General features: G+C 39.4%; 1 protein-coding gene across 1 annotated transcript in view; it reads right to left on the bottom strand.

The window, feature by feature from the left end:
* Window positions 1-2,737, bottom strand: part of SULF2 (sulfatase 2) — a 68,855-nt gene extending 66,118 nt beyond the window's left edge. Inside the window, exon 1 of the mRNA XM_074920408.1 lies at window positions 2,538-2,737. Coding sequence (XP_074776509.1) covers window positions 2,538-2,623 — 86 coding nt within the window. The 5' untranslated portion in view covers window positions 2,624-2,737. The remainder of the gene's footprint in view (window positions 1-2,537) is intronic.
* Between the last annotated feature and the right edge of the window lie 21,785 nt (window positions 2,738-24,522).

A 24,522-nucleotide genomic window follows, 5' to 3' on the forward strand; every position in this document is an offset into this window, starting at 1 on the left:
CTCAGTAATTAATGTCAGTTGTACAGCAGCACAGGGCAGGACACACAGGGATGACCGGTGTCAGTTCTACCCCCAGATGGTATTTTTAACATGCTATTGATTAGTATTGCTTGGCACAGATGTAACAGGCACTGCGTGCAAAACTAGTACTGACAGCAGCTTGCACACAGTGGCGCTCCCAACCTTGCTAATGCAAGTCCGAGCACAACTGTCCCATGCACGAGCCCAGTGCAACTTCACTGAAGTCAAATAATTCAGTCCAATAAAACCAAGAGTAGTATCTGACCCTTCCTGTACAAGAAAAGGTACAAACATGTAACAAATTAATTCTTATATCAAATATGTAAGTTAATCCTGCTTTGAGCCTACTTCTAGAAAACTGTTTCTAGTTATGTTTACATTAACTGATTTTTTTTTTTTTTTTTTTTTTTTTAAGGTAAGCATACTGCAAAACATTAAGTACAGAATTTGTACAGCAAGTTCAACTCGCCCAGCAGCCACCACAGAACAGGTTAGCAGCACGTAACCCGCGCTGTGGAACTGCACAACAAGGGAAAACTAGTTACCAAGAAGCAATGCACACCTGCTCTAGGTTCAGCTGGAGCCCACACCAGGTGTATCATTTAAGGAGACTTAGGTGTGCCATTTGTCCAGTGTTTAAATTCACTGAAATACATGGTGCTGGAGCCATTCCCTAGCAACCAACCCAATTAAAACCACTTCACCAGTTAAATGGATTCAGTGGTGCTGGCGTTCTTTAACTCTTGAGTCTCTCCTATACACCCAAGCTTGGTTATGATAATTCCTTTTTCACTGAAGCTGCCAACCACCCTTTGAAACCATTATATTTTGTTTGTAAGAGATAAACACATTTTTATACATGGATTGGGAAGAATCTTGTTTGCAATCAAACAAGGTACTCAGGGGAAGGCTGGTATCAACATTACTGATGTAATCTAACAACTTGCTAGGCTTTCTTCTAGTTTTATACTTTCTGATTTTTTTTTTTCCCAGGCAGTCAAAAATTTAAGAGAAAGTACAAAATCAAACCTCTAGTGCTAAACTTGCCTCTCAAAGATTACAGCTATGCTGATTTACCTACACAAACTATCACTGAAGTATTTTTACTTGCAAGTATCTACAATTTCTTCAGAAGAAGTCAGGAACAGAAATTCCATACTTTATTAGAGCACTGAATTACTATTCAGATGTGTTCTTCTGACTCGCTTTCCTTATGCTGGTGAACTCTATACCAAAGCTAAATATTTATCACAGGGAAGCTTAGTTGTATTACAGAATGTCTTCCCTATTCTGTAACTTTATTTTAAATAAAGTTGCATTATAGATCAGTTATAAGTTTCCCCAGGACTTGATATTTTAAAAAGTGTTTTAAACAGCACAATATACTTTCCATGAAACTATATGATTCCGTTTTCTGCTTGCACGTTATTATTAGAGCGTCCTAGTAACACACACAAAACTAGTTAGTCCTCAGATAGGTTAAATTGCTGTTTGGATCCCCCAAATCCACAATAATAAACACGGTTTTCTGCACCACATACCACAATAACCCAGTAACAACTTGAAAGAGATTAAGAATTATTCGCCTATTATACTTGTTATCTTCACATATTTATAAATAATAAACGCACACAGTCTCTGACTTTAAAGATAGTTATATTAACTTGTATGAAGTACAGTAATAACTACAGCCCTCTGCTTCTGAAAATACCAGGGGGGAATGAATGCAAGTGCTTTAAGAGCGAAAAACTGGAAGCAGGCAAGCCCAGTGACCACTACACTAATACATTCTACCAAGTAAACAGAATTTTTTGTAGCCACGTACAGAAAAGGCCCCGCTGTGTCTCCGGGTAGGCGACCCCATCCAGCCGTCCGGCCGCACACACTGCCCGGCCCGGGGATGTGCTGAACGAGAAGCCAAGTGCCATGGCATCACTTGTCTTCCCAAACTCTTTTCCGCACAGCCCCCACCCGGCGCGGCCGCCTCTCCCCGACCACGGGGATGCCCCCAGCGGGAGCGGCCCCCCCGCACCCCCCTACCCCCGCAACGGGGGCGCGGCCCGATCCCCCCCTCCAGCAGCGTTAATCGTGAAGCCAGGCCGGGAGGGCCGGAGGGCGGTAGCGCTCGGAGGAGGAGGGGGGGTCCCGGCGGTGCTGGCCGGGGGCAGCGGGGCGCAGCTCCCCCGGCGGCGGACCCGCCCCGCCTCGCCCCCAGCCTCGGCCGGCGCCCCTCACCCGCCCCTGCCGCCCTCGCAGCGCCGAGCCCCCCCGCGCACCACCGCGCTCAACTTCCAGCCCCGCCCGCTACCTCTGCCGCAGGAGCGCGGCCAGCCCCGCCGGCTGCCTGCTGCATTGGACCCTCCCCGCTATGGCAGCCGGGCTCGGCCTCCGGGAGCCCCCGATGCGCGGGCACCACCGCCGCCCGGCCGCTCCCCGGCTCCGCGCCGCCCGCGGCCGGGCTCCAGCCGCCGCCTGAGCCGCCCCCTGCGCGGGCAGCGCAGCCGCCGCGCACTCACCCGCGGAGCCGGCGCCGAGCCGTGCCGTGCGAGGGCCGGTGCTCGCTCAGCCCGCCCGCGGAGCCCGGCGGGGCGGGGAAGCGCATCCTCCGGCCGCGGCGCCGGGCAGCGGCCGAAGCCCGTTTCCCGAACGAGCGTTTAGAGGAAGCGCTCGGGCGGGTGCTGCCCCCGCCTCCTCTTCCTCCTCTCCCTTCTTCTCCTTTCCCCGTTTAAAAAGTTCATTTACCTCGAGGATCCTCCTCCCAGCATTGACGCAACGCCCCGGCGGCGCGCAGAGAGGAAACCTGTTCCTCCAGCCGCCGGCTCGTTCAAAGTCCGGCGGCGGCTCCCGGCGGGACCCCGGCGAGCACCGGTGGGGCCCCCAGAGACACCCCAAATCGCCCTGCCCTCGCGGGGCAGGAGCTACCGCTGAGCTGCCGCCGGGCGCGCCGAGCCCCTCTAACCGAAGGGAGAGTCCCCGCGGGGTGGGGAGAGGCAGCTGCTGCCCCTCACGTTTCCCGCTCCTCCCGGCCCCCGCCTGTGCCCGCTCAGCCCGGCCCGACCCCCCCAGCGCGGCGCGGGGGGCTGGCGCCCCGCACCCAGCCACCTGCGGGGGGCGAGCCGCGGGGCTTCGCAACGGGCGGGTGATACAGCTCCCCTTCCACTGCCGCGGTTGAAATTAAAGGATCCAAGAGTCATTAGTAATCAAGAAAAGCTGACCCAGGCTCTTCGAGGTGGGGAGCGAGTTTCGGGAGGGGCCGTCTGTGCTCTTGGGAACCAGCTACACTCCACTCCTTAACAGTGGCTGGATAAACGGGTATGTAATATCTTCATTGGCTTCTTTAAGGACCTCTTACATACGTATCTGTCAAAGATACTGGCACATGAATATGTTAAATCATATAACATTTTCTTCTAGTATTCCCACACTGATAGTGTCACACATGCAACACAGGGTTACCTCAGAACTTCCTGACACTTAGGACATCTAATACTGAATTATCCATCGAGAAGGCCATAGATCACAAATTCTGGTGTATCCGTAAATCATTATTTTGAATTTTATCTTTAAAATACGCATTAAAAAGCATGCCTCTGAAAACAAAAAGAACTTTAAGCCACCATCATTAAAATGCTATATATCATAAAATGATGCTACAGTGAAAATGGTTTCTGTGGTTGAAAATGGACAGGATATAGTTCTCCAGTGCAAGAACAACAATCAATGAAGAGAAGGAGTAAGAAACAGGTTAGAAACAGAAGATTCTATCATTTTCCTACTCAAACCAAAATACATGCACAGCTGCAGGACCAGCAAGGAAATATGATGGTTCCTGAAACTGCTATATGAAAATACTAGCTGTAGTTTTAAGGAAAAAAAGCCAGAGTTCTAGAAGTAAATATTTTGAAAAGCAATGATATATACAAACTTATGTTCCATCTATGATTTATTTGGACTTTTGCTTAAAACAAGCATTGCCTCCAATGACCTAATTCAGATTTTGCTGGAGAAGGCTAATCGTCTTGAAGATTTTTCATTGTTTGCTACATCCTTGGCTACACAGACTGACCCTAAATTAGCAAAATATGAAATGGCACGACTCCTCCAAATACAGGTATGTCGCTACTAAGGTACCAAGTGTGCTCCTGCACAGACAGGAATAAACGATACAAGTGAAGCACTTTATGTCAGTACAACTGCGTCCACACTAGGGGCTGCAACAGTCTAACTGTATTGATATAAATAAATGGCTCTCTAACAGGGAGTTACACCAATATAAAAGCTGTGTGTAAACCAGGAGCCACATCTTGCTAACATTTTGATAAAATTGTTATATTGCTTTCTGGGATAACATTTGACCTTTTGCTAGAGACTTTCATCTCACAATAAAACAATTTACAGACAATTAATTTTTACAACACACCTGTGAGCTACTACATTCTGATTTTGTACATTTTAGACATCCATTAGTGTCAGCTGAGTCACCCAGAGCCAAACAGACTTTCAGCAACAAGGCCAGCAACAGAACCAGGAACCCAGCACTCCTCTGTCCTAACCACAGGCCAACAGTTTGCCATCTGCAATACACAACCTCTACAAACTATTTCTAAAGGAACTGCAAACACTAACTACCAAGCCAAAAGGAAATATAAAGTTTGTTACACAGTGATCTACATTTTATATTGGAGAAAAAAATGGACAAGCTACCTGTTTAAAATGTAATTTTTCTAGAGCACTGTAAATGGGATTTTCCATTATAAGAAACACGTGACCTAATATAAAGCTACACTGTGGATTTTCATTAATATAAACTACAAGCAACAAAGATACTAAAACTAGTATTAGTGAAATTAGTATAGCAATCTAAATTTGATTTAACATCACTGGAAAATCTGTCGAAACAGATCGCTCATTTCAACAAAAGGGTATATTCACCTCACAGTGAGCACATGTAATTTCCATCAATGTTAATGGGAGTTATGCAAGTGCATTAAGAGGATAATATACCCCCTGGTCTGAGACAACCCTGCAAAGTGAAAGGTGCTTCCTCTTGAAGAGAATGGGGTTTCCATCTCATGCATTTCAAAAGAACTTGTTCTGGCACTGTTACAAAACAGGATGGATAACAACTATTATGTATACTTGGTGAATAGTTTCCAAAGTTAAAGCGGTTTAGCTATTTCAGCTAGTTTTCCTATAGCCAAAAATTCGAGGGATACAGATGTATTTAAAACACTGTGGTTTATTTGAAGTCTAGGGCAACAAAATCATGTGAAATTACTGGGAAAACAAGGTCTGAAGGCCTACCGGTGCAGTGGGGAAGGAACTTTTTAGGTATCCACTTTTTAAATAAAACAAACTCTTTTCATTCACTAACTGGATAGGATTCCATTGGTGTATATGGATCATCACAACTGATCAGGAGTTCAAAAGATAAAAAGAAGCAGCAAGGTCACTCCCTTGCGCTCCCACACCAGAGCTTTTTCACTGTGCATCAACTAAATTTCAGATCTCTCTCATAGTATGCCATTGAACAACTTGGAATTATTTTACTGTACCTCAAATAACAAATGAGGCCTATTATCTAAATAATTTGTCTAAAACATCATTTCTTTAAATGGCATCACATATCTATCTGCATTGTTAGGCGCATAAATCCCTCCAAAAATTTAATCTACAGTTTCTTTGTCCACCTTACTTTCAAGTAGCGTGTCACAGAAAAATATATCGAAAAATGCATGGATTTGCACGTAAAGGGGAACCACTTTGATCCAGTCGACAGGTAGTGGGGATCCACACCGTTATCTCTGAATCAGTTCTGAGACAAAAAGCTGGCACTCAAGGGTGTAACAGGACTCATGGGGAACTGTCGTGTGCCCCCCCCCCCCGCAATGGAGCTCAATAGGAAGAGCAGCATGTCAGCGACAGAGAAACAGCTTCTGGGAAATGAGAAGACAGTCAGAGAGAGTCCAAAGTCATTAAAATAACACCCCTAAAATAGAAGATAGGCAACATGCTGCGCAAGGCATGTCTTTTTCACTGTCACCAACTATATTGTGCTTCCAGAGCTCAAATATTGTTCTTTTCTCATGTTACATGAAATAGAAAAGAAGGGCTGGCTTTCACATTTTTACATGCTTCAGTCAATGCCTTACAACTCTTCTTCAGACTCACTAATCTTTATAGTAACTCATCATATATAAAGCTCTCAAACCATTAGTCATTTTGATTTTTCCTGTTTTCCTATTTTTTAATGTATACACACATGCTCTGAGCCATCTTTAAAGATCTAGAAATAAAGCCTGAAACAGAACATGAGTCTGATCTCCTTTGCTTTTCCTCAGTGTGATTTATTACAGTAATCTGTCCAGAATTATACTAATTACAGTGGTCAGAGCCCTTATGGCAGTACAGAGTTTAATTTTTTACTTCCTTAAACAACTGCATTTCAGCTACATAAATTGTGTAAATACTGCTTCAACAACAAATCAGAACACTATTAGGAAGGCATAAACAGCACAATATGCTCCGGTCATTGATCCCTCACATTGCATGCGTTTTATGTCGCAGACTCCAGCTCAATATGATTTTGTGGGCAATTACGCCACTTTTATCTTTTAAAGTCAAGTTGCACTTTCTATAAATATGCAATCACATTATGGGGGAAAATGGTTTATGTGTTTTGAGGAACTACTAAAATGGAAAAGGGAACACAGCCAAGAAAAGCAAAGGAGAACAGAAAAATTCACCTTGCTTGCTTGATCCAAATGATAAGCAAAGAAACGCATTATACTCTTCCATGTGAACAGAAAGATTAAATATAGTATACTGTATGAATTTAGTTACAACTATGAGTTTACAATCTGTCAAGTCTTAATATAATTCTAATTTAAGATTAATCAAATTAATTTTGATCATAACTCACAACAGTGGATGCAAGTTACTTAGGGAAATACGGAAGTAGCAAAGATGATGGGGAAGTTGTAACAGTACCAAAAGTAGCACCCCAGTACACTGATAAAAGTGATTGCTTATCTAGTTGGACAAGAAACTCAAACCACATCTTTCCTGGAAAGCCAGAGATTCATAAGACAACACTATTAGAATGATTCTGAAGTTCACATACAAAATTAATTTATGTGTTCTGAGCATTAATATTATTATTGATAAGGCTCAAAGATGCATCTGAAGATCTATCCAGAGGATGTAAATTCAATGAACTATCATTGGTCACACAGCCTCTATAAAGAAAAGAGAACAGTAGTGAAAAAAGCAGGCCTCCTTTTTCCCCATTTATAAATTACCCTTAGAATAGCTGCTTGTAAGCCAGCAATGATTTAATAATTTATTTTAATAAAGAATTTTTCTTTTCATAAAGAATTCAGATTTTATTTTTTTTTTTTTTTTTTTTTTACATCGTGATCTGATTTTCGTTAGTAGACTTTCAACACATTTTAGTATGATGCTCAGGCTACCTCCTGGATCCATACCTGGATGTTGAAAATGTATGGATATGGAGCAATGGGACAATAATCAACTGAACACATTGTTTAACCAATCATTAGCTGCAATCTCAGCACAAGTCAGTATGTGATGCAAAATGTGAAAGACTATTATATTTACTTTTACTAAAACTTCTCTTAGAGAAGTCAACAGCCATTGCCCTTATTTAAAGAACATTTCCTAAAAAAATAGTAACGATAAATTACTTTGTGCTTATCTAAAACCAACTATGCTCTGATTTGAAAGTATTAGAGCAGAAAAATGTATAATCAACTGACACAGGATGGGTAGAACAGCAGGCCTCACCTTAATGTAACACTACAATGTCCAGTCTTTTCTGTGGCCCACTGTGCATTTAATATTAGATCGATCCACATAACCACACTATCTCCATCTATCTCTAGTAGAGCACTACTGGCACCCTCAACCGTCACCTTCATGTCCTGCCTCTGAATAGCTCCCCAAGTGGAGCAGGTATCCAGTGTACATTAGGTACTCATCACCACATAAAGGTTTTGGGGTTCAGGTAACTTTGCTGCACCCACAGCAGTACTTTTGCTTACAAAGACCTTTTCCATAGGCACAAATTCCAAAGGGATGCAACTGGACTTCACCTCCATTAGGAAAGCTACAGCTCACTGTTCACTTTTCATCGTGCCTTCTAATTATTACTGTTCAGCAGTTCTCCCTCTCTACCTCAGATACTTTTAATAATATTATAGATACCTGGATCTGACCGAATGTTTATATATGCTAAGCTGGACTTCAAATGCACAATTTTAAGAACTATTAGGAGAACAAATTACACAATTGCCAGGATTTCACACACACAAAGCAAACTAAGTCATTTTCTTGTTCGGTTGCCTCAGTAGCACAAGTGAGGCGAAGCTTATGGTGGGATGTGATACCTGTTATTAGATCGACTGCTACACGTGGGAAGGAACAGACACACCCTCAGGCATATCAAGCACTTCCTCAGGTCTGAAATAGAAGCAGCAATCTTCAAAGCTAAACTGCTCTGAATTTAACTAATGTGTTAATCAAGCCATCTGAAAAAAGAGTAGTTCGTATCTCTGATACAGGAAGGCTTCCTAACGAAGAAAGAGGAGACACAGCTTGATCTGTTAAAACAAAGAAGTAACTCATCTGCTGAAAAATGTAGACTTATTACTGAGGTGGGGATATAGGAGAAGTCAGAAGACAGGTTAAGAAAATTATACCACCTATAAACTCAGGATCTCTAATAAGTCTATCATTTTTACCATTTAACAGAGTCATGAATTTTAATATTGAGGCTTATCTTTTGAAGGTGCTTTGTAGATGTCCCTTGAGGGTCAAGACTGATTCATCAGAGATAGAGTGGTTACTTTATGAGAAACACTCACCTACCAGTCACTGGCATCTCTCATTTATTGATCATCTGCAAGGACCTCGGGGGTTTCTTGACTCACTTTCTGTAAGGTCATTTGGTGCATTTGGTTATGCAGGTTATTTCCTTTGGGGACTACAGAAATATATCAGCAAGTAGATAGGCAGTTTTGATAGTGTTATGGTAGCTTCATTACTCTCAGTACAGGTAATGTGAAGTCATCTGAAAGATTTAATGCATACATTATGTGTTCTTAAAATATAAATTACTATAAATTACTGTATTTTGGAAAAGTTGCTTTTTAATTACCAATCAACAATTTTGTTTTTTCCCTAGGTCACAAGGGCAGAGATTATTTATATAATGTCTAAAGGAGACTAAAGCCAGTCAAATGCTTTCTACTTCATTCAAGGCAACAAGAAAAAGACTGAAACAGAAACATGTCCTATCCCTGCTAAAGAATGCCTTACTTTCATTTCCAGAAAGTTAAAAATAGACTTGAATCTACATGTCAGATTTAGCATCACTCCCCTACCTTTAAAGTTTACAATCTCCTATAAGGAAGTGACAATTAAGATTCCTGTGTGCAAGAAAACCTAGATCATGACTACAATTAACAGCCACTGTACTATTAACAGCCACTGACTCAGTGATGTCTGAAATGTGCCTTGCAACTGTTTCTTCCTCTTCTCATCTTTTGTGTTAAAATTTCTTTAATACATTTGTATAAATAGACCTGATTTTTGTTCATCTTTCAGAAAATTCAGGTTGATTATAGTGTTGTCTAAAGTGCTAAAAATACGTCTTCAGCTACTGTCTGCATACAGAATCCTGTACAATTAAGATTCTTCTTTCATACTTTATATAACAAGATAAAAGAATCCAATTTTGTAATCTGACTACCATCCTGATCTTCTACCTAATTATCTTGGTTTCAACCTTTTATTTTCTTTCCAGCACATAAGTACTCATTTCAGGTGATTTGTACCTGTTTTCTTCATGTGCACAGCATATTACAAGACCCAACTGAGCCCCTTTGCTATTCAATACCATCACTTTGAGTTATTATTTATAATCATGATTTCTCTTTTCCTTTGAGAAAAACACTTAGCTCTATGTCATTTTCTCTAGATTCACAAGCAGCATCCTCTCTATTTGCCATTTAAACCCCTCCCTAACTCATCATCATTGTAGGAACATCACTGGCTACAGCTATATTTGGCAAAGAACGAATTGAGCCTGATTGGTCCCTCTAAACATAGTTTGATTTTTTTTTTTTTTATTTTTAAACATCACAGCTGCCCTTTCTGGCTTAGAATACGTATTATTTCTGATTTCAATCATTCCTTGAAAATTATGTCTGGTCCTGAATTCACAGAGAATTTATTACTAACTTTAGTATAAGCACAGTCTGTATTTCTGTCACTGCAAAGCTTCTGCATTACCAGTGAGCAACAAATTACAGGTCATATATCTTAATAGTAAGTCTCATTTACACACCTAAAATAGAGTGAATTGATTTTTCAGAATTGGTTAGCACCCACAGTAAACCGTTCTGAAAATTTATGTAGCTTTCCTTATGTCCTGAAATTGTAGCTGAACATTCTTGACATATGGCAATGCAACCTTTTTATTTGTACTTTAGTTAGCTTTACTTTATTTGTAGGCCTCATCTCTATCATGGTTGATTACAGCAGTAATTCTTGACAAATTTGCTAGTCCCAAAGTATAACAGAGATCAACTACCTCCCCTGCCAAACAGGAATGTCTGACATGAGAGTATCTAAGTGTATTTCTTCATATTTCTTCATGAATCGAAGAGACTATTTCTAAAGACAAGACTGGATGCTCTTAGTTGGAAAAAGTTGATAAGTAAACTGTAGATACAGAGCAATTTGTTAAAATAAGATTTTAAACTCAAAATCTGTTTTTTCAGATTTGGCTCTTAGGTTTTTCTGAGCAAAAAGCTCCTCAGATTACCTATCAAGTCATCACAAGATTTTTGGTAATAATACTGGTAAAGCAAAAAAATTAAACTACTATCCTTCAGGTATGAAGGATGGTAAAGCACCAATCAATATTTATAGCTCAGTATAAAAATATTTTGAATTTTGTTTACTAGCAAAGAAACAGGTCAAGACCAACTTCAGGCTTAATAATTTCCAGCTGAATGGATTTTAAAAAGGCCAAAATGTTTTATCTGAAGAGCTCTGGATATAGCAGTATGTAATTCCAAGGTGGATTTCCTACTCACCAGCAGATTTTTGGCCTGCATATTTCTAAATGCACACAAGATCACACACCAAATTTTGTTCTGACTTGCATCAGTTTAATGCAAAGTAACTGAAATAACCTAGTATATTTTACCAAGAAGAAAGTATTTTAAGTGAACAAAAAAACATTTCACCAAAAGCACCATGATACACTTGCTAAATGAGAATCTATTCAACACGCCCAGTTTTATGATTAAAACCTCTAAAATGCCTAGGGCAATTTTCATTTTTAAAAAACTATCTTGGGCATAAAATTCTTGCAAAACATGATGGTTCTAATATCCAAGATACGGAAAAAGGAGAAATATATGCAAATAATATCCCAGTCTCAGGCTCATCAAGTCAAAATCAAAATGAGTTATATCAGGTAGCACCTGTTTAGAATGCTTGCTTTTAAATGCTGCATGAATTAGTAGATATTTGAAACTTAAAGCAGTGTGTCATCTGCCAGAATGAAGCTGATAACACTTCAAATGCTAACAACAGTGGAAAACATGTTAATTCTTTATGTACAGCAGTATCTCTTAAAATAGTTTTTAAAAATCTCTTAAAAAACATCTTTATTTGAACCATATTAAAACTGAATGATAAGTTAGAAGTAATATTTCATTTCCTTGTCCAGATCTTTCAACGTATTGTTTATGCCCGCTAAAGAGACTGTGAAAGACTTCTCACTAACAATTAGGACAAAGTATCATCTCAAAAAATAACATGCTAATTTTTACTTTTTTAAAATGTAGAAAAAGCTCTCACCTATTAAAATTCAAAACAGTCAAAAGCAAAAGCACTCAAATATCTTTCAAAATATGGAAACACTTCTGTTTAAAAATAATATAAACAAAGAAAAAAAGGTAGCCTTCTGAAAGTGTTCTTAGATTTCAGTCAGCCATTTGTCAAAACCAGCCTGAAGAGCATAGAGATGAATGATACATATTTGTTTGATATATTCAGCTGTGATTTTTAAAGACAAAAATGTTAAGGTTGGAACCTTCTCCTCCTCCTGTACCTCCCTCCACCTAACAATTCCCCTTTCTTATCCCACTGCTAGAGATATGCCTAAAATAAACTCTTGGATCTGAACTCCAAATAGGCAAGGGCCAGAATTTGTTGCTTGCAGCTTTTCCAAAAAATCAACCAGTTCCATACACCTCAGAAAAAAAAAGTTCCCATTTAGAATTCAAATCACTAAGGTTTGTATTGTTCTAGAGCTGTTTTGGTTTGGTGGTGGTGGGGTTTTTTGTTTGGGGTTTTTCTGCTGTGGAAGGAGAGCTTTTTGATCACAAATAATTAGTTTAGAACAAGATTTTTGGGCTGAGTCTCTTCCTTTGCAGCTCAGTGTAAATTTAACCTGTATCACTATATGAACTGTGCATACCAATCATCCAGAACAAGACCATGAAGAATTGCCTGGATAAATCCAGGTACTTCAAAAGAAATTCTGCAGAGAGAAACAACAGGAAAGCTATTCCAGAGTTACTATTATAGACTGTCAGACCTGAGCATAAGGCATGAACAGCCAGCCATGTCCCATTGTATTTGATCTTTCGCAATCCAAACCCCAAGCCTGCTCTTTGGCTGACACTGCAGAGCAGCAAGATGACATCGGCATCAGGACACTACATTATCAGGGGGCAGTGTAGTTCACATCGGAGGTCATGTTGCAGTTAAATTAAACTTGATTATCTTTGCCTTTTTCTAGATGAAAATATAAAACTTAGAATTCTGTTAGATTTTTAGCTTAACTGGTTTGGCGTATCTTACATTCTCTAATGGTAACTTAAACTGAAAACCTACTGCTTTTCATAATTAGGAGTCACATGGAAAAGACAAGGGGTAATGGGTACAAGTTACTCCTGAGGAGTTTCTGATTGGACACAAGAAGAAAACTTTTCACAAGGAGAAGAGTCAGCCACTGAAATAATCTCCTCAGGGAAGTGGTGGATTCCCCAACACTGGACATTTTTAAGATTCAGCTGAACAAGGTGCTGGGCCATCTTGCCTAGACCATGCTTTTGCCAAGAGTGGTTGGACCAGATGGTCCTTGAGATCCCTTCCAACCTGGTATTCGATGATGACATGTAATCATTGCTTTGTTTACCATAGTTTCTACACAAGCATGAGCACATATTAACTATCCTGTGCTAACAGCTCTCTCCTTGATACTGTAGCACGTGAAAGATCTTTCACATTGCTGTTGCCAACCAAGGTCTCAGAAAATGATGCTCTGAACTGTCACCCACTTACATAACTAGAGCAATAACGTAAGGCTACAGCCAATACACACTCAAGTAATGCTACTGAGGAGCAGCAAGCGTGCAAGAACTGCCCTGTACTCTGGAGGAGCCTAGAGGGCAAACAAGGTACCTACGTGTGTGCACATGCATCTGCTGAGTGTCAGCTAATGTAGACTCCAGCACTTACTGCAGTGGGCAATATGCACATATGATTCTGGGGGGCAGGATTAGGCAGAGGAAGGGGGAGAGGGAGAAGAACAAGTGGAATGGTACGGTATAATGTCCAAGGAGGTAACAACCTTCCCATGCAACACACAGACCTATACACCAACTGGTGTTAAAACAGAAACACTTCTTAATGCAACCTTAGTAAAGCAGTTTATACTTTCCTTGTCTGGTATTCTGGGCTGTCTGAAGACCCAAGTAGACACATCCATATTGATGAAACAATGCCTAAAAGCTCAGCTGCTCAAGAACCATGAAGTAAACAGAACAGGAAGTCTCAAAGAATAAATAAATAAATAGGATTCTGATATAATCACATAACTTCAGGTACTTACAACTTATCCAAGCCCTGTCCAGTTTGTGAGGGAAAAAAGGGAGGTAGGACCAATGTATCTATGATGGAAGTCATGATTCAGCATCTTGCTAAAACAGTCAATAGGCAGTCTGTTCACTGTGATCCCCTAAGGCTCTGTACTGGTTTTGGCTGGGACAGTGCTAATTTTCGTCATAGTAGCTGACACAATGCTATGTTTTAGATGTGTGATGAAAACAAGTGTTGACAACACACTGAAATGTTAGTTATTGCTGTACAGTGCTTACACAGCATCAAGGCCTTTTCTGCTCTCACACTGCCCCACCAGCAAGCAGGCTTGGGGTGCACAAGAAGATGGGAGTAGGGGGACACACAGCGAGTACAGCTGACCCCAACTGACCAAAGGGATATTTCATATGATATGATGTCATGCTCAGCAGTAAAAAACTGTGGGAAGAAGGAGGAAGGGAGGCCATTTCGAATTATGGAGTTTGTCTTCCCAAGTAACAGGTGTGGTGGAGCCCTGCTTTCCTGGAAGTGGCCAAACACCTGCCTGCCAATGGGAAGTACTGAATTAAATCCTTATTTTGCTTTGGTGGTGCACACAGTTTTTGCTTTACCTACTAAATTGTCTTTATCTCAACCCATGAGTTTTTGCTTTTTTACCCTTCCCATTCTCTCCCCCATCCCACTGTGGGGGAGTGAGCAAGAAGCTGTGTGGGGCTTAACTGCCTGCTGGGGATAACCCACAACAGGATCACAGGCACTGAGCCCAAGAACAAAAAAGGCAGAAAAAAATTTGCAGCTGAGTGCTCAAGATCCAGAAGAAAATATCATGTTCCAACTGAGTTCCTTTCATCAGTCCTTAACTGATGTTTCTGCTGTAAGAGATCTTAAGAGACTAAAATGTTTACTAAAACTTAAGCATAATGCAGAGTTGATAACAGGCAATGGTGATAACTCACAAAATTTGCATAGCTATACTAGTTTGTACCTAACTAAAACTGGCTTGAGGATGCTGACGCATATGTGTTGTGCACACTCTCTTCAAATCAAGAAACTCCACTGCTGCTAACAGCATCTGAAGTTAGAAAGCACTGCTCATCAGTTTTTACTCTTGTGATCAGATTTGAACATCAGAGAAACCTCAAGGGCTTGTTTTGACTTTTGAAAACACATCTTTCTTAGACTAGACCCTTTTTCTTCAAGTAGCACATCCTTTCTTTCCTTCCCTTCCCCAGCAATCTCTGCAGGTTCTAGTTTTCCACACACTTTCCTAGTTGTGAGCGTGTGGCTGACAAATCTAGAAGTACAAATCACAAGTTGAGTGATAGAAAACTCCTTGCTGCTGGAACTATGATTAAAAAAAAAATTCCACTGAGTTTTAGGATGGCCTGCATGGATCAAACCAGTAAAAAAAGGGCTGACTTTAAGCCATTCTCTGCTAGTTCTGACATGTTCAAAAATGTTGTTGGGGTAACTTCATCTCAAGAGACTTTGTGCTAGATCAGGTATCACTTATCGTCCCATAGTTCACCAGAATAAATCATGAGCTTGGTTCGATTTGGCAAAAAGACAGACCTAAATCTAGTTTATACTTCCAGATAATCCAGTAGTGCACAGATCTAATCTTAAATGATCACAAATGCAATCTGCAAATGTTATTCTCCTTGCTTTAAAACAGAGCTAGGGAGTGGGAGTGTTAATATTTGCTTATCAGACCTAAACACAGAGCAAAGACTGAAACTCAACTTACAACAGTACTCTCATAGCAAAATTCTCAAAAAGTTTATAGTAGGTGTTTCTCTTGCTTGAGTTTGCAATGTGTTGATCTCCTTATCCTCTCACTATTAAGTCTGACAAAAATTAATTCAGAAGAAAGTTCATTAGGCCTGTCCCAGTGACTGTAACCGTGAACAACTAAGTTAGAAGCTTAAGTTTCTTAGTAGCTTGATCAGTTTAATGGAAAGGAACAATTAAATACTGTGGTGAATAGTTATACCATGGATATAGATATATTAACTGAAGGGAGTCAGTCCCTGACTGTCCCCTTTCCATGTCAGCCTTGTAACATAATCAATCTATTATCGCTGTGCTTCTCCCCACACCACTTTCACTGAAATAAGACAACATGATATAAACGGTCCAACTACACCGCTCTGAGGCAGTTTGTAGTTTGTGTTTAGCAGCACTATTATGTAAGATCAGAATAACCAGTCTCTTATTTTTTACAACAAAGTGTACTGCATTTAAAAATGGTCTTACAGGTCATTCCACATCTGTGTTTATATGATGATGAATCCTTCTGTAATTTAAGCATTGAAATATTTTGTCCCCATTCTGACACATTATCATAAAGTGTAAGGATTACAGTAAGGATGGCTATTCCTAGGGGCATAATATTAGCTGCACAAGATTGATGTTGGTAGCTACAGTGAAGCATAATACCACTATCTCTGCTATAACAGAGCATTAGAAGTTCTCTTGCTGACCCACAGCTCTAAAAATAAATGCTGAGTGACTTGAATAGCTTTGCAGCAGAGTTTCTAAGTTTAAAAGACTGAACTACAATAGACAAATTAAATACAGCATTGCGAATCCTTCAAGTACAATTAAAACGTGTATAATCTGAAGCTTGCATTTTCACATACTTTTGTACATACCAATACTCAGACAATGCTGCAATTCAGTATTAAATGCACATATGAAGCCATGTGACAAACATAGGTAACATTCAGGTCTCATATTATCTTGATCTCAATGAAGAAATGGTTTTCAAAAATTTGGACAATGCTCCCATGCATTTAGCAACTATTAAATTTTAATAGCTCTATAAATCAACAGTGATGCTTCCTCAAAAGCTTGTAAATACTCTCCAGTACCTTCGATACTTAAAACTATTAATATTTCTTTTTATCCTTTCTAACTTAATAATACACATGGGAACAGTCTTACCATGACTTAACACAAAGGTCAAGCAGATTATTTAGTAACTCATTCTGGGGAACTGGATGAAGTCTGAGTGGGTGCCTCAGCGAGCATCTTCAAGCAGGAAGATACGTGTTTGTTTATTACGATTTTAAATTATTGCTTCAGATGTTTATGACCACAAAAGGCACCTTGTTCTTCCAGTACTCATTTAGAATACAGTCAAAAGTAACACAAAGCAACCATCAAATTGAAAAACATAACAATAACATAAAGCAATTTTCAAAGTAGTAATACATAGAATGGATAAAAGTTAAGCTGTTTTCATCTCCCTCTCAGAAAGCTTCCTTTAAAAAATTAGACTTGCAGATGTAAGATATTTTATACCGCTATAATGTGCACTGCCATTCAGCTCACACTTTACCTCCCTGTCACATCTACTTTCCCATAATTCAGACACTCTTTGCAATGCAGTCTGACTATCTGGTACTGGAGACATGCCCTCAGTTGGTCTACAGGCAGTGGGAAAACAGCATGTTCTAACACTGAAGACAAGCAATTGCAACAGGAAAACCAGGCTGTAAAAAGAAATAAATATTCCTAGACAGAGAAGTCAACTAGACCTAGATAAGTAAATACCACTAGGAAGAAGAGACAACTAGATCTAGATAGGTAGGTAGAGGAGGAAGTAGTTAATAGCCTGAGTTTCCTCCCTCCAGTTAGCCATTTTCCTTAATTCAGTCAACTGAAGTAATACATATGATTAAAGATCTTCTGTGCAAAGAAGAGGTTAGGAAATTAGATAGTATCAAATATATACTTGATGTTTTTAGACTACATAGAATACAATTAAAAGAGAATGAATGGAATACTAAAGTGTCATCTCAGTTTACATCTGCCTATATTGCTGCCAGCATTTCCTCACACACAGCAGAAAACACTCAAAATCTTCTCTGCTCACCTGATGTGATCTTGCCAACACAACAGTATTACAGAGTGGCATCTAGAGACTTACACGTTCTTCTGTCAGCAAAGCTTTTAAAGAAGCATTACTATAGATTAGAAGTTCCTAAGTAAGATTCAGTGTCTTTATCAACAGTTTCAGGGGCAAACAGGAAAAAAATAATACGGCAAAAATTCAGAATCTCAAAATTCTGAAGCTCTGATCCCCAAAAAAACAGTTTAAACACAGGGAGTGGAGAGTAACCTGAGGGCTTTCAAGTTTGACAGTTTTTCAAACTCTTTCTCAGAAATTACACAGTTCTGCTCATTTACCTCATTTAGCTAAGAAACCTAGTTGTCAGTCCCAGAATTCTTGTGATTGACCACTGTTACCCTCATTTTTTTCAGTGGGACCCAGCATAAGAAGGTGGTCATCTGTTCAAAATCGGTGTGATTCATTAGAAAGCAACAGTACCCGACCTCTACTTTGAGGAGCTAAGTAATAGGGTGCAAGACATTTGCATATAATGCATCTAATTTTACATACATACCAACATAAATAGCCATAAACATGTAGAGCAACAGGAAAAATGGTTCAAGAATTCCTGATTCCTCTGGTTTTGACAGAACCTTTCTCTGATGAAAAAAATTCAAACCTTACCTCCATTAAGAACAGAGTGCATACAATGTTTCTTTAAACAAAAAACGCCGAATCTACTGAAACCAGCCCGTGCATTGCACATCCACTTCTCTACCTAAACTGAGGATGCACAACAGAATTAAGCTAAAGAACAACTGCTCCTTGTGTGACAGCATACTGCAAGATGCTAAAACATCCTGATCTGAATGGTGTAAGAATCAAAGAGGAACAGAATGGTTTCAACACTGCAAAAAGCCATTCCAAAAGTTGAGACACCTAAGGTCAGCAAACCCAATGGCTACCAGGCTTCCTGTATTCTGGGATAAGACAAATGATCTCATCTTTCCAATGCACTTGCTCCAGATTTCTAGACAAGTCATAAATTTACAGTATACCCAAAATTGGTGCACTGCCTGTTTGCAGCACAAAGCTCATTTAAACTCTACTTCCCCTGATGTTCTCTCATCTTTATCTGTCAAAGTGAAGGCCTTATCAAAATTCCTTGACAAGCATTTATCTGTAGTTAGGTACTTTCACATTCTCCCCTATATTCTTATTCTTCAGTTCTGTTCTCCTTTTATTGTTCTCCAGCCTATGTAGTACACTGGAAATACTCAGAGTATGCTGAACTTTCACCTTAAAAAGATGAATTTAAAAAAAGTATTCTACAGAGCCCACATTGTGTAAGCTCATATTCTTTCAGTCAGACCTTAATTCAGATTACAGCATTTTAGGGAACACTAGCTTACAGTTTCTGAGTAGTAGATTGTTACTCATGTAATACAAACAACTCTGTGCCATCCTGAGTACCTTTGCCCTTTATAAAACGACTTTTCTTTACAGCTATGCATTAATGTAAGCACTTTTAAAATTAACTACATACCTAATTCCTAGAATACAAGATTTCTTCCTCACTCATATGCACTGTACTTCAAAACTAAGCAAATTTCAAGCCTTTGATACTGCTTGCACTTTGCTTGAAAAAAAGCCCAACCACTTAATTTCCAAAAGAAGCGGCACCTGAAAAGGAAAAAACCCCATAATAGAAGGTACTTTTAACATATAACAAAATTCAAGCAGTAAAACTGTAATTAGTATTTTATTCTGAGCTCTGTAGAGCTTAGCACACAAAGTTTGATTGCATGCAGGAATCTGCTCACCTAAATATCTGCCATCCTAACACGACAGCAGCATTTATTCATCACAGCAACAAACTCTCCTTAGCATGACTTTAGAAAGACCAAGTAATGGCTATTGTAATTTCTAACAATGGAAATTTTGAAGTTCTATTTCTGTTTATATATTTTCCACTTATGCACTAAATACAGTAGGGTTTACCCATGCAAGCTCCTTGGACAAACCTAACCAAACAGCATGACCAAGCATATAGGGTTATACTATTATTTTAAATGGTAAGAAAAAACTGGGTTGTATTTGGTAAGCAGTATGCTGCTGTGTCCACTAATGATGCTCAACAGGAGAAGATGCCAGGCATAGTTTTCTGCTATAATGCTAAGAAGCATATTCACTAACATCTGTAGAATTTTTCTTCTGTTTCATATACTACTACTGTTCATTTAGGTCACAAGGTACAACATTGTGTTTTTAGAGCTGAAGGTTATTTCCTGAGGTAGGTGGATAGCTAGATACAAACTCAGGTTGCAAATGCACTTTCTACTTTAGAAGCAACTTAATGTGAGTATATAAGAGTTCATGTGTCTGAACTGATGCAAAACTGGGAATTATACTCTTGAAATCCTGTGCATTTCTTGTGACATTTCAAAAAAAAAAAAAAAAAAAAGTGAATTGTAGCTTGTCCTGTGAACCTTTCCAGTAACAAATATCAGATACTGCACTGTCTGAAGGAAAAATACAGCATCTACAAGACTGTTTTGAGCTTTCAAAGGAAATATGCCCTGACAAGCTCAATAAATGAGCCAAAGTTTATATGCAAGATATTCTGTGAAACTCTAGCTTGGAAAATTCCAGCACAGAAGAAATGAACCCCTTAGAAAAACTGTTCATTTCTAAAACAAATAAATAGAAAAAAAAAAAGACAAGAGGGACAAATCACAAACCAGCCAAGTTTATGTATTTTAAGAAACAGATACTTTTTTTAAAAAAGGATTTTTTTGAGGGTTATCTTTTTCTTAAAGAGTTTAAGGAGGAAAAGCTTATTTCAAAGAAGTGCAGATTAAGTGCCAATGTTTCTTTAAAGAAATGAGCCTGATATTGCATATTTATCAGGCACTCTAGGGATCTGTATGGCAAGTACATGCCAGATATTTTAGAGAAAAGATACTAATCTGTTTATATTTCTATAAACCACGCTGCTGTGAGCCAGCATAAAAGCAGGCATAGTGCATATACTGGCCTTATGAGGCAACTATGAAGCCCTACACTGTAGACTATTGTCCATACTCTGACTTAGATAGCAAAGTAATTTTATATATTGACTGTTTTCTTGTATTTGTGTTATATCTATAATTAGGAGTCTTGTTATCTTAAAAGAAAAAAGAAAAACACACTGGAAGCCTTGTTAAGGGACTGGTTTATGTAGAAAGCCACACAAAGCTGAAAATTCAAACTATATTGTTTGTTCTCCAGCCTCACACTTGTTGTTTGTAATCAAATTAGATGAGAGCAGAGGTTGAATCTTTTTATGCATTTCTGTGGGACTTAGCATCCCCAAGCCTTGATTAAAATATGGTCTCTTTTGATATATAAATTCATCATTTAGAAGTTAAAATACTATGGAAAAACCCTAACAGCTGTAAGGTGTAATGCACCTGCAAACAAAGAAACTCATTCCAAATGCCCTTTGAAATGCACTGGTACTTGTTAGAGTGGAGTCTGATATGCCAGGCTTGCATTTTTGCACGTACCTGTCACTTCCAACAGTATTCGCTGCGGCCCTAACTGAATCAACTCCTTCATTCCTCATCAATGCACACTTTTGTCTGTGAAGTATCAGGCTGTTTTCATTATTTATTTATTTCAAGTCATTTGGTAGTAGCTAGAAAGTCAATAGGTGCATGTTAAAATGATTTTTCTTAATTATTTAAGGCTTCAGAAGATTAAAAAAAAAATCTTAACATGAATTGAGCATTCACTAAATAATGCTCAAAGAATAAGAACTCCTACAGTCTTTTTAAAAATAAATAAGGGACTTGACAAGCTAACTTTGAGAATAACCATCAGCATAACTAAGATTCCTAGGAACAGTCTGCCCCTCCTGATACAGGTTCCTACTGTTGCATATTGAGTAAAAATCATTGATAATGGTGCACTGACACTGACAGATAAGCAACAATGAAGATGTATGGCCACCCTCTTCGAGCCTTTGGCGTTGAAATAACGTCCATTGTGTGATTAATGGACGTTGCATTTGTGAAAAGGTGCTGTTACCATTAAGCATTTCTGAAACAATGTCTGTTTCAACATGTTTTTAATGCAGCTGAGGTCAGCACTGAGAGATACCAGCTGAACACCAGAAACTCCTGAAGCAGCTCCTGAGAGACAAACAGTAGCGAAGAATGCAGTTGACATTCAACAGCAAAAGTAACTCGTTTCCTGGTTTTTGAAGGCGTGTGCAAATCAGTAAAAAATATAATGAACTGAAATGAAGCTGGCTGATAAAGAATACACAGTGTGAGACTCTTCCAGTAAGATGAGATAAATAAATTGGGTTTGAGTGAATGTTATTGCCTAGGAGGGCAGAACAGCATAAAATGATCAAATTTTCATTTGGCTCTACAGAAAAGTATTAAAACAAACCCTTGTCAATCAGAAGTTCCAGGAGTTTTATTCCACATGAGCTGATCAACAATGTTTAAAGAAAGAGAAATTTCTTAGGCAGAAATTTTGTGTTAGAACATTCTCTTGAGTATAGCAATACCTTTCATATTGAACAGAAGTTCAGCCTGCTTAGAATGATGCCAGAACTGATCCAGTAGCAACTTCCCACACAAACAATGCCAGCACAGGCAAATTTTAACTTGTTTTCTACATCATCATGCATCTCATGTTTTTTCCAGGAATGTCAGTAGGGGACTTTGAGGAAGGAAATTTGTTTCATACTTTGTAAGAAATTTCCATGATGTCCTGTATGCCAACTGCTGAGTGATTTTTAATATCTTGCTTGCAGCAGTTTTGAGACCATGAGTCATTTTGAGAGGAGCAAGATGAACAGGGTAGGATTGGCATAGTTACCACGTTGTTTGAGATTTCGTGAAGCCAAGCCTTCCAAATAAGCAGTAAGGGTTCTAACATGATTTAGAAATTATTTCCCAGTATGGACAGAAAATACTTGCTTTGAGGAGACGTGCAGACAACACATAATATAATTTATGTGCACAGGGGAAAGAATCAAGTTCAGCTTTCACAGGTAATGATAACCACAAAGTTTGGTATAGTTTATCTAACATTAAGTCAGTTGACTTACCAACACCTGAGAAATAATTGTGTGTTTGCCCAAGTAACACAAGGAAAATCTATGCCCATGTTTCTAAGATGGTTAACAGTAATCTGCAATTATTAATGACAGGTAAGGTTAGTAGGACCCAATTGTTACTGTTACTATTTACCATAGCTGCTAGATATCAAGACTGACCTCCCTCTAAAATGGTAGTTTCATCACAGTGCTCCTCAGCGTGAGCACAGATAAGGATGTTATCACACGATGCTGCCTTTTATAGCGAAGGCTGAGCTCTGCCTGCATTTTTAGCTAATACTTCCCCGAATTCTCTGTGTCCCTCTGAATTTAGATGCATAAAAAGGGGTAGAAGCAGCCTCAAGATAAAGGTGAAAAAGGTATTTTTCCCTCACAATGCATCATATAATGTAACAAACAGATGCTCCCACAACATGGAGCTGTTGGCAGAGGTGAGCATACTGTCCTTTGTGGAGCATCACAGGCTCTCTCCAGCTCTCCACGCCTGACATTCAGAGTCAGAGGGCTAAAACCAACCTGTGGTACTGTACTAAAACCACAGAAATACCAGCACCACAGAGCAGGAATTAAGAGTTAGAGGATTACAGTCCTCTAACACACTCTCTTTCTCTCCATCTCAACTCTGTAAACTGGTGACTTTTATTCAGTGTCTGTGTGAGAGTTTATACAGAATCAGTATGTGATCTCAGGAAAAGAAAACGCATGTTTTTCCCATTTCTCATGCTTGGAAAGTAAAATATAATGAAGGTTTTTTTATAAAACACTTTTTAAACTATGAATTTTCATTTACCTATTGTAAAAATCATCAAAGGGAGTTTGAATAAGAAACCTTTTCTTTTATAATGCTTGAGGAAAAAGATTCTACATTTTAAGGAGTTCCTTGCAAGGCACTGACAGCCTTTTGAGAAGGAACTGGGCAGGGGTGTAGCCCCTCGTGGCAGTGTGCAGGATTCTTCCTGACTACTTTCAGACAGGAGGTAGAATGCCATCCACCTGAGCCCTGATAAAGCAATCACTTTAAAACATTTTCCTATTTATATGTCTAATCCCTTGATGAATCAAGTTGCACGGGGAATGAAGAGTTCGTATGCATTTCATTTGGTCACAGATTGCCTAAAGCATGGTTTATACTTTCATACAGAGCAAGCCCAATTGAGAGGAAAGACATACTCCCTTTGCCTGGTCAGACCCTAAGCCCTCAAAGTGAGGGTCTGAGGTGTGCAAGTCAGACTGTTCTGTTAGATCCTAGTACTGGGTTTCAGAAGTGGTCCAAGCATTTATGCAAAGTGAGATTTTGTGGCAGAGCCTAATGCAGAACATTGAAAGAGCTGCTGTGGGAAGAAAAGACACAAAAAAACATTCCTCACAACAGGAAGTCAGGATCTGCTGTCCAATTTTCATGTCACTTGCTTGGCAGCATTGGTCTGTCTTTGCAGGGCCCAGTATCACAAGACTTCGCTTTAGGGAAGTCTTCTTTCTGTGAGAATCTTCACATCCAGGTTGCCTCACAGAATGGACCTGCAGCTCTCAGAAAACCTGAGGAATTCCACCTGTGTCCAACTTCAAAGTCCCTAACAGTGCCCACAGGCCTCTGACTTAGCTCCGTGCTTTCCCATCTCCTCTG

The sequence above is a fragment of the Athene noctua genome, chromosome 16, assembly GCF_965140245.1.
Source record: "Athene noctua chromosome 16, bAthNoc1.hap1.1, whole genome shotgun sequence".
NCBI classification, from domain to species: Eukaryota; Metazoa; Chordata; class Aves; order Strigiformes; family Strigidae; genus Athene; species Athene noctua.